Raw genomic sequence first — 9,656 nt, 5'->3', positions numbered from 1 at the left:
GGCGTGGCACGCCCTTGTGGGGGGCTGCCCGCCGGGGTGCGGGGGAGGAGGGGCGTCTGGCCTGCCTTCTCTGGCGTTCTAGGCTGTGTGGCCTCAGCCCCGGCCACTGGTGGCTGCGTCCAGGCCTCAGCTGCTACTGGGGCTCAGACCCCCAGAGCCATCAGTGCCCCTGAGCTGCTGATCTTCTTGAAGCGGTTGGCAGCGCTGACGGCAATGAAGTTTTTCTGGAGAATGAGGGAGAGAGAGGATGTGGTGGTGGAGTATCCTCCCTGTTCCCCCTGAAGTCTCCCCTGAAGTCCCCCCTGAGGTCCCCTTCACTCCAGGAGGGTCAGAAGCCAGGGAGGGTGCAGTGTTCCAAACAGCCACGGGGGGCGCCACAACACTGCTTTATCCAGGCTGCCTTCCTTCATTCCACAGGTACCAAGGCTGGTCACACTGGAGCGGAGGGCCACTCTGCTCAGAGCGCTGCCATGGCTCCAGGTTTCCTCCAAGTTAGAGACACCTCTCGCCACGCTGGATGAGTCGGTCACATTCCCCTCAGGCTTCGTTCCAACGCTCACTCACAGCAGCCACACTAGCCTCCTACCTGTTCCTCCCCTCGTCCACTGCGTTTCTGCCGCAGGGCCTGTACACCGCTATCCCCTCTGCCCGGGACGCCTCGCCCACTGCTGGCGCTGCTGGCCCCTCACCCCCGTCAGGTCTCTGCTCACGTGCTCCTGGTCAGTGAGCCTCCCCGAAGTCCTATTTAAACGTGCAGCCTCTCCCCTGGCACTCCTTAATTTCTGCAAAGAACTCTCCACCTCCCATTAAGAGGAAGACTCACGGGGCCAAGCAGCGGTGCAGCAGTAACACAACTGGGCCCCCATGGGAAGATTCCAGGTTCACGTCCCAGAGCCTCTGTGCACCCCAGACATGCCCACGCAGGCACGCAATCCAGGCTGGCTGAGGTGGGGGTGGACCCTGTTGGGGGTCTCTGTCTCTCTCTTTCATGGAAGAAGTAAATACACTTTAAAGAGAGAGTGCGAGCACAAGGCTAATATCTGTGTTTCTTTTGTTCACTGCCGTATTCTAGTGGCTAGAAATAGTAGATGCTCAATAAATACTTGAAAAATGAAGGAAGAAAGCCTATGATGGAGTTAGTGATGTTTCTGAACCCGAGTCCCAGATGGATGCCCCACCCCAGGGTGGAGGGGGTGTAGATGTCTCTGTTCCAGGGTAGGAACCAGCCCAGGACCAAGAGAGAGAAGCCAGCCCTGTTTTCCAGACAGGGCCAGGCCTGGAGGATGAAGCCTGCCAAGGCAGGGCTGGTGGGGCCTGGGATCTGGCACCAGGACCTCTTCCCACCCCTGGCCCTCCTCTCCACACCCAGCGCAGCGGTACCTTCCAGCGCCTCTTCATGAGGTATTTCTTAAGCAAGATCTGGGACTTGAGGCGTCGGTTACAGCGCTGGGCTTTCTCGGCCAGGTTGTTGAGCCAGGGGTGGGCGAGGCACTGGGCGGCGCTCATCCGAGCCCTGTGGGTCGGAAGCAGTGGTTATGGTGGGCCGCGAGCCCATGAGGCACCACAGCCCCCGCCGGCCTCCCGGCCCAGTCCCCACCCTGCGGACACACACGCACTAGGCCTGCACACACGGGGTTTGCGTCCTGGGGCGAGCCTCACCCCTGGTCCTTGACGATGAGATTGGAGACGAAGTCTTTGGCCTCATCCGAGACAGCCTCAAAGGTCTCCTCATCAAAGTACCAGTTGCCAGAGAGGACATTATTCAGGGTCTCTGTGTCATCGTCTCCCAGGAAGGGGGAGAGGCCGCTCAGCCTGGAGGGAGGTGAGATTGGGGCTGCTGAGTCACCTCGAGGGGAGCAGGGGTTGGGAGCAGATCCAAGGAGGCAGCACCATGTGCTGAAAAGACCCCCGGCTTCCCAAGTGGGACAGACCTGGGTTTGAATCTGGCTGGGTGACTTTGGGCAAGTCACTTCCCCTCTCTGAGCCTCACTCTTCTCATCTGTAAAATGGGCGTAATCGTCCCAGCTTCCCGGGGTTACAGCGAAGATGAGGAATGATGAGTGCGCAGCTTGTCGCAGGCGCACTAATGCGTCCACCATCCCCTGCCCCACCCTGGGCCACCCGAACCTGCTGTCCAGAGCCCTGGGCTGGGATGTTCTGCCTTGAGGGACCTTGGTTTTTCCCTTTCCTGGTTCTCCCTAGCACTCCCAGCCCCCAGCAAGCCCCTGACTGAGGGATCAGGGAAGTAGGACTGCCTCACCAGGACCCCAAGGCCAGTCTTGGCCTTGGCTGCCCACCCACGTGCCCGGCCACCCCTCACACGCCACCCCTCAGGGCTCACAGCATGTAGGTGATGACCCCCATGCTCCACATGTCTGTCTTATCGGAGATTTGGTCGTAATTCACCACCTCAGGTGACAGGAACTCTGGGGTCCCAAAATTCACCTTCAGCTTCTCGTTGGGGTTATACCTGGGGGCGGGGGACCAAGAGCTCAGAACACAGCTCCCGGCCTGCTCCCGGGCACCCAGTGTCCCTGCCCTGCCCCTGCCAACCTCAGAGGCTGGCCCTACCCGGGGTTACAGCGAAGATGAGGAATGATGAGTGCGCAGCTTGTCGCAGGCGCACTAATGCGTCCACCATCCCCTGCCCCACCCTGGGCCACCCGAACCTGCTGTCCAGAGCCCTGGGCTGGGATGTTCTGCCTTGAGGGACCTTGGTTTTTCCCTTTCCTGGTTCTCCCTAGCACTCCCAGCCCCCAGCAAGCCCCTGACTGAGGGATCAGGGAAGTAGGACTGCCTCACCAGGACCCCAAGGCCAGTCTTGGCCTTGGCTGCCCACCCACGTGCCCGGCCACCCCTCACACGCCACCCCTCAGGGCTCACAGCATGTAGGTGATGACCCCCATGCTCCACATGTCTGTCTTATCGGAGATTTGGTCGTAATTCACCACCTCAGGTGACAGGAACTCTGGGGTCCCAAAATTCACCTTCAGCTTCTCGTTGGGGTTATACCTGGGGGCGGGGGACCAAGAGCTCAGAACACAGCTCCCGGCCTGCTCCCGGGCACCCAGTGTCCCTGCCCTGCCCCTGCCAACCTCAGAGGCCAGCCCTACCCCCACCCGCCCCCTCCCCCACACCCACTTGGGGGTACCTCCGTGCCAGGCCGAAGTCAATGATCTTCACCAAGTGGCCTGTGGTGTTGACGCACAGGATGTTCTCTGGCTGAGGAGAAAGGGGTGTCCTGAGTTGGCCTGTAGCCCAACTCCCTGCCTCTCCCTCCAGGGCCACCCAAGTCCCAGGCTCCCCAAGAGACAGAGGCACTCACGGCTAGAGTGAACAACCGTCAGAGACCCCCTGGACCTGCCTGATCTGGCCATGGATAAGGATCCCGAGGCCCTGAGAGGGCCTTGTAGGAGGCTCAACACTCAAGACCTCTTGGTGGTTTCACTGGGATTTCCCTCCATTTAAGGCCCTGAAGGGACAGCAGCGGTCTAGAAGTTCTGGGGATGGGGAGAACAATGCCTGCAGAGGAGAGGGCTGTGCCCTGGGGAGGCCAGTGCAGGAGGCCACCACCAGATACACGCGCTCCGGAGACCGAGAGAGCAAATTGCAGCCAGGGTCCCCAGGGGAAGCCTCTCGGGAACAGAGGGTTTCACACTGCCCCGGGTACGTTCGGTGACGTGCTATGAACACACCTGTCTTGCCTCCCCAATGAGCGAAGGCGACAAGCTACCAATGCTGGCCCTGTGTCACTCACGTCTATGCCATAGCTCATCAGTCCTCCCAACAGCTCTGAGGCAGACACGTTGCCCTGGGGGAAAACTGCTACACTGAGTTACTGCTCCACTCCCCATTTACGGCTGAGGAGACAGGCTCGGACCCAAGTGACGTGCCACAGCGGACGGCGAGTGAGTGACCCAAGGACTGTCTGGCTCCAGCACTGGCCCCTGACGTCCCTGTGCCACCACTGTCCATCAAGGCCAGAGCTAGGTGTGGGACGGTGGGCTGTCCCTTCCAGGGCAGGGGACCATCTTCTCCTGGCCTCCTCGGTGCCCACCCTGAGTGTCCAACAAAGGCACCCACTGGGTGCTCAGCCGAGCTCAGAGGAAATGTGTGCCCCAGGCATGAATGAACATAGGGACGAAGTTACTGCACGGCGGGTTCCTCCCCACTCCGGGCCTCCGTTTCCTCTTCCTGTAACACAGAACTAATCCAAGGTTGCGGGGTATAAACATTTAAAAGTTAACAATGGTTCAAAGGCAGTAGATTTTGCACAAAAACCCAGGCTTCCAGCACCTCCTGAAAAGCCGGAAGCCCTGACCACATGGACCACACTTGTCGTAGCACTATCCGAAGGCACTCGCAGGACAGAAGGCTTCACCTCAGGGCATTGCATGTTAATGGGGGACTCTGCTCTACCCCCCAAAATTGGCTTTCCTAGGGAAAAGACAGGCCCCCAACATTGCAGTGCAGGCACCAGCTGCCCCAGCTCAGGGAAGGAGCCGCCATCAGCCCAGTAGCTCAGCCATGAACTCTCTCCTTCCCTACCCCTTCCCTCTGACATGTGAATCAGCTGGCTCTGTTGTCTTTCTTTCTTAAAATGCGGGCACTTACCCAAGAGAGGCAAAGACAGAAAAAGAGCAAGGGAAAGGGAGAGAGCTGCCCCACCCCACCACATGCCTAAATCTCTTCCATCTCTCCTTTCGAGATTTTGGGCATACACATGCATGCACCTGGTGTGTTTCGCAAGCTACAGGGTCAGAATATGAACCATGCAGTCGACCATGGGGGATCCAGAATCTTAACCACCATGCCACAGGCTGGCACCCCTCCCATTTTGTTTTTTTGGGGGGAGGTTTTTGCTATAGGGTGCGTGTGCTCACCAGAAAGAGACAGAGAGACAGAAAGTGAGAAATCACCCCCCAGGGGGGATGGCCATGCCGCAATCCCTTCTCCTCCATTCTCCTCTCGGGATCTTGGGCACGTACGCACATGTGCCCAGCGTGAGTTTAAGCCACCGGGTCCAGGACTTGAACCACAGTCAACTACATGGGAGTTCAGTGACACAGCCATTATGCTAACTGCTGGTCCCATGGCCCCCCATTTTCAAAATGTGCCTGTCATCTGGCTGCTTCCTCCCCATCACCTACTGTCCCTGGGGCTCAAGCCCCACCATCCCTCTCTCGTGGCCTGGTCTACACCCTCCTAAATGCTCTGCTCCCACTTTGGTCCCACTGAAATCTAACTCCTCACCATCCTCACTGACTTGTCTTTTAGAGGGGATGACAGCAGCAGGCTGGACCCACAGGGCTGCTGGGAGGCCCATGCACTCGCCAGAGCAGCCTCTGACACCCAGTGAACCTGGGGGTATGAGATGCAGCAGCAGCAGCCCACTGCCCCACTCCAGACTGCAGAGATTCTGGCCCTTGCCGACTCCTCCAGTTTCACCTACTTAATCATTATTTTATGAATGTCTGTATCTCCCATTAATCTGGAGGGTCCATGAGACAAGGTCCTTGTTCCTCCTGACCTACTATGTGCACAGCACTGAGCAAGATCAGAAGAGGGACACAAATGATTTTTTTAAACCTCTTTGTTAGCACCCACCTGGTGTGCATGGCTGTATCAGCACTGTAATGATTTAGTTTATTTTAGAGCCTGTGCACTTGCCACAGAGAGAGAGAGAGAGAATGCACCCCCTTGGGGGATGGCCACACGGTAATTCCTTCTCCATTCTCCTCTTGGGATTTTGGGCTCGCATGCACATGTTTTCCCAACTGTGTCTGGGATTCGAACCACACAGTCAGCCGTGTAGACCCAGCCACCTTAACCACCACACCACCTGCTGGCCAGACTCCACTTATTTGTAAGCTCTGTGCATGCAGAAACCCAGTGGGTTTCCACCAGCCACAACAGTGTCTGGCATACAGGAGGCCTTTAGCAAATGTGGGTTCATTTTAAGCAAAGGAACACTCATAGAAACTACCTGGGCCAGTGCAGAAGTCGGCGCTTTTGTAACACCAGCCATTTCTGTGCGAGACTGGCTTGGGGCTCATGGCACAAGTGACCTTTCCCGCAAATACTTAGACTAGACCGGAAAGTGCCTTGAGACTGGTACCGTGTCTTTTTTCTTTTCTTTTTCTCTCTCTGTTCTGTCCCAACTTCTGACCCTTAGTAAATGACTGCTATGCTTTGGATAATGGTTTATCCCCCAAGTTTCATGTTTTATAATTTGATGTTGGGGGCAATTGGATCATGGTGACTGCACCATGCGGCAGCGCTCCCATGGAGAGGTTAAGGGAGACCCAGTGAGTTCTAGTTCTTGCGAGAAGGGGTCAGTTCTTGTGAGAGCTGGTTGCCGTAACAGTGAGAAAGAAGCTGCCTGCCTCTGTCTCCCTCTTGCATGCACTCGCCATCCTCTGTGCTTCCCTCAGCAATGCTGTAGGCCCATGCCTTTGGACTTTGCAACCACCAGAACTAGCTGTTTTGCAAATAAACCTATTTCCTTTTTAGTTTTTACTATGGAGTGCATGCACTCACGAGAGAGAGAGAGGGAGAGAGAAAATGAGAAATCGCCCTCCGGGGGTATGGCCATGCTGCAGTCCCTTCTCCTCCATTCTCCTGTGTGTTTTGGGCACGCAGGCACATGCACCCAGCATGATTTTCAAGCTGCCAGATCTGGAACTTGAACTGTGCAGTCAGCTATGGGGGATCGAGCGCCTGAACCTCCACATCACCTGCTGGCCCTAAGCCTATTTCTTTAAATCACTTAGTCTCAGGTATCTCTTTTAGCAACACAAATATGAACTAACACAGTGCCCACTAAATCCTTTTTTAATCTGGGTGCGAGGACAGATGAAGGAAGGCAGGAGGTGGGGAAGATGGAGGGACCAGCGGCTACGACTGATTTCCAGGGGCCTGGTGCTGCTCCTGAGCCCTCCGGGAGGCCCCAGCCCCATACCTTGAGGTCCAGGTGCAGAACCCGCATCTTGTGCATGAAGAGGATCCCTTCGCAGATCTGCCTGACAAACACCATGGTGTCCACCTCAGTCAGCTGGTAGTCCTCATCCACAATCCTCTCGAAGAGCTCGCCGCCCTCGATGCTGTGTGCATAGACCCCCCCGCGGGCTTACTCTGAGCCCGCTGGCAACCCCGCCGGGCCCCCGTCCCCCAAGGCCAGCACTCACTACTCCATGAACAGGACGATGTCATGCGGGGTCTCAATGGCCGCGTACAGCTGTATCAGATTGCGGTGGTTCAGCTGGTTCATTACCTCGATCTCCAGCATCACCATTTCCTGGGGACCGAGGAGCCAAGGGCGCCCGTCAAGCTTCATCCACGCTGCCTCCCTCAACACCTGCACCGTGGCTTGTCGGGCCTTGCCTGGACCACTGCCCAGCCTGCTCTGTGCCCCTTCTCTTCCCTACCCCTGAGCCCACTGTCCTCACCACACCCAGCCATTCCTTTGGGGATACCTTCCCTCAGGCTCTGACAAACATTGCCATCCTGAGGACGCCTTCCTTTCGGCTCAACTCCCCACCTCCAGGCTTTCTTCCTGGACATTCTCATCAAGTCCCACGGCTTTACATTCTGCCCAGTGCAACTGATTCCCAAACACGCAGCAACACCTCTGAACAGCGCTTCGGCTCCAGACTCCTATATATACCCAGCTGCCAACTTGCCAGTTCCTTGAATGTCCAATAGGCATCTCAAGTCTATCACGTCCATAATTAAACCCTTGACACTGTCCCTTCTCCACAATAGCACTGTCCATCACAGGAGCCAGCAGGTGAATTTTGCAAAGTGCATTTTGTGCATGCATGCACACACGCTGAGTATTTTCCAAGCTGCCAGGTCTAGGACTTGAACCACACAGTTAGCCATGTGGGATCCTGTCACCTTAACCACCAGGCCACTGACTGCTTCTTTCTCTCTCTTCCTTCCTTCCTTCCTTTCTTTCTTTTTAAAGGTTTTTGCCATAGGGTACGTGCACTTGCCAGAGAGAGAGACAGTGAGAGGGAAAGTGAGAAACACCTCCACTCTCAGGAGGGATAACTGGGTCGCAGTCCCTTCTTCATTCTCCTGAGGTTTTGGACACACGTGTACACATGCTTGGCATGATTCTCAAGCTGCCAAGTCCGGGACTCAAAATGTGGTTGGCCATGTGGGAGTCCAGTGCCTTAACCACCACGCCATCTGCTCCTCCTCCGACCTGATTTAAGGGGTCTGTCTCTCCACTCTAGCACATCAGCCCCTGTGGGCAGGGACTTACTCAGTTCATCCACACCTGGCACAGGGGATAGCATAGACAAAGCACTCAATAATAAGTCAGCTAGCCTCAGTGTGGCAGTACAGTGACACCCTGAAATACTAAAGTCACACTGGAAGCTCCTGGGTCTGCATCCCGAGGCTGAGGCTGGAGTGGACCACAGCAAAAGACCATGTTTGGGGTGTTTGTCTCTTTCAGTTTTTCTTTCTCTCTTAGAGAAAATAAACTTTCTTTCTCTGAAAGATTTTTGCTATAGGGTTCATGCATTCATCAGAGTAACAGAAAGAGGGAAAATGAGAAATCACCCCTCAGGGCAGATGGCCAGGCCACAATCCCTTCTCCATTCTCCTCCTAGGATTTTGGGCATGCATGCATATGCGCCCAGCATGAGATTCAAGTCACCAGGCTGGGACTCGAACTGCAGAAGACCATGTGGGAATCCAGCACCCTAACCACTACACAATCTGCAGGCCCTAAAATAAACTTAGAAAAAGTAAGCAATCACTAGCAGACTTCAGGTAATTTCAACTAGACTGGAAAGTTCTTTGAGGGCTGGTACCATGCCTTTTTTCTTTTTCTTCTTTGCAGTGTCCCCACTCCTGGTCCTGAGTAAGTGGCTGTTATGCTTTGGATAATGGCTCGTCCCCCAAGTATTGAGCATCTAGGCTAAACCAGGTCTTGTGGTAGAGGCATAGCTGGGACCCAGCAGGCAGTCTTACAGATCCTGGCCCCATCAAGTGGAAGAGACAGGAAGGACACAGTCCTTCCAAGCATATTAGAGCATGTTAGAGCCAAGACAGGGAGCTGAGGGCTGTGGCCCCTTCTCATGCAGCTGCTGGGCTCCGGGCCCCGTACACGCTGGCACTTCTGCCTGGGATGCCCGTAACCTCGCTTCTCAGCACCCCTCTGCCTGAACTCTTCCCTGGCTCTGCCTTTTGAACTGGAACACCTCCCCAGTCTTCCAAGACTTCACCCAGGAGACAGCTGGTTTAGGAAGAACCCCTCCTCCCACCACATGAGGTTGCCGGGCTGTCATCGCTAACACACACCAGACTCCCCCGACCCACGTGAGCCTATGCCCACATTCATTTGTTCACTCCTTGAGCAGCCGCTGCCCATGGTCCCTTCTCAGGCCAGCCCAGGCCGGGGTCCCCGTGCCCTGCACAAGGTCTACCCCAGAGCACACACTCATCGGTGTGTGATTGAACCAGAGGGTATGAATATCCCATACCTAGGAGGAGTCGTCCTCCGAGAAGTTCACTAACTGAGGTGTCTGGGTGATGATTAGGACCCCGGGCCCTGTCTGTCTGTCCATCTGTCCATTTGTGTGGCATCGTCAGAGCATCGCGGCTCCTACACCAGGCCCAGGCTCAGCAGCAACAATGGA

General features: G+C 56.0%; 1 protein-coding gene across 1 annotated transcript in view; it reads right to left on the bottom strand.

The window, feature by feature from the left end:
- Positions 1-143: 143 nt before the first annotated feature.
- MYLK2 (myosin light chain kinase 2) overlaps positions 144-9,656 on the bottom strand; it is a 20,657-nt gene continuing 11,144 nt past the window's right edge. Inside the window, exons 7-13 of the mRNA XM_027774269.1 lie at positions 7,188-7,297; positions 6,962-7,103; positions 3,152-3,222; positions 2,884-3,012; positions 1,660-1,812; positions 1,381-1,513; positions 144-224 (exon numbers count right to left, since the gene is read on the bottom strand). Coding sequence (XP_027630070.1) covers positions 144-224; positions 1,381-1,513; positions 1,660-1,812; positions 2,884-3,012; positions 3,152-3,222; positions 6,962-7,103; positions 7,188-7,297 — 819 coding nt within the window. The remainder of the gene's footprint in view (positions 225-1,380; positions 1,514-1,659; positions 1,813-2,883; positions 3,013-3,151; positions 3,223-6,961; positions 7,104-7,187; positions 7,298-9,656) is intronic.

This window comes from Tupaia chinensis, unplaced genomic scaffold (genome assembly GCF_000334495.1).
Source record: "Tupaia chinensis unplaced genomic scaffold, TupChi_1.0 Scaffold000418_1, whole genome shotgun sequence".
Classification (NCBI taxonomy): domain Eukaryota; kingdom Metazoa; phylum Chordata; class Mammalia; order Scandentia; family Tupaiidae; genus Tupaia; species Tupaia belangeri.
This window is presented reverse-complemented; position numbering and strand designations above follow the sequence as displayed.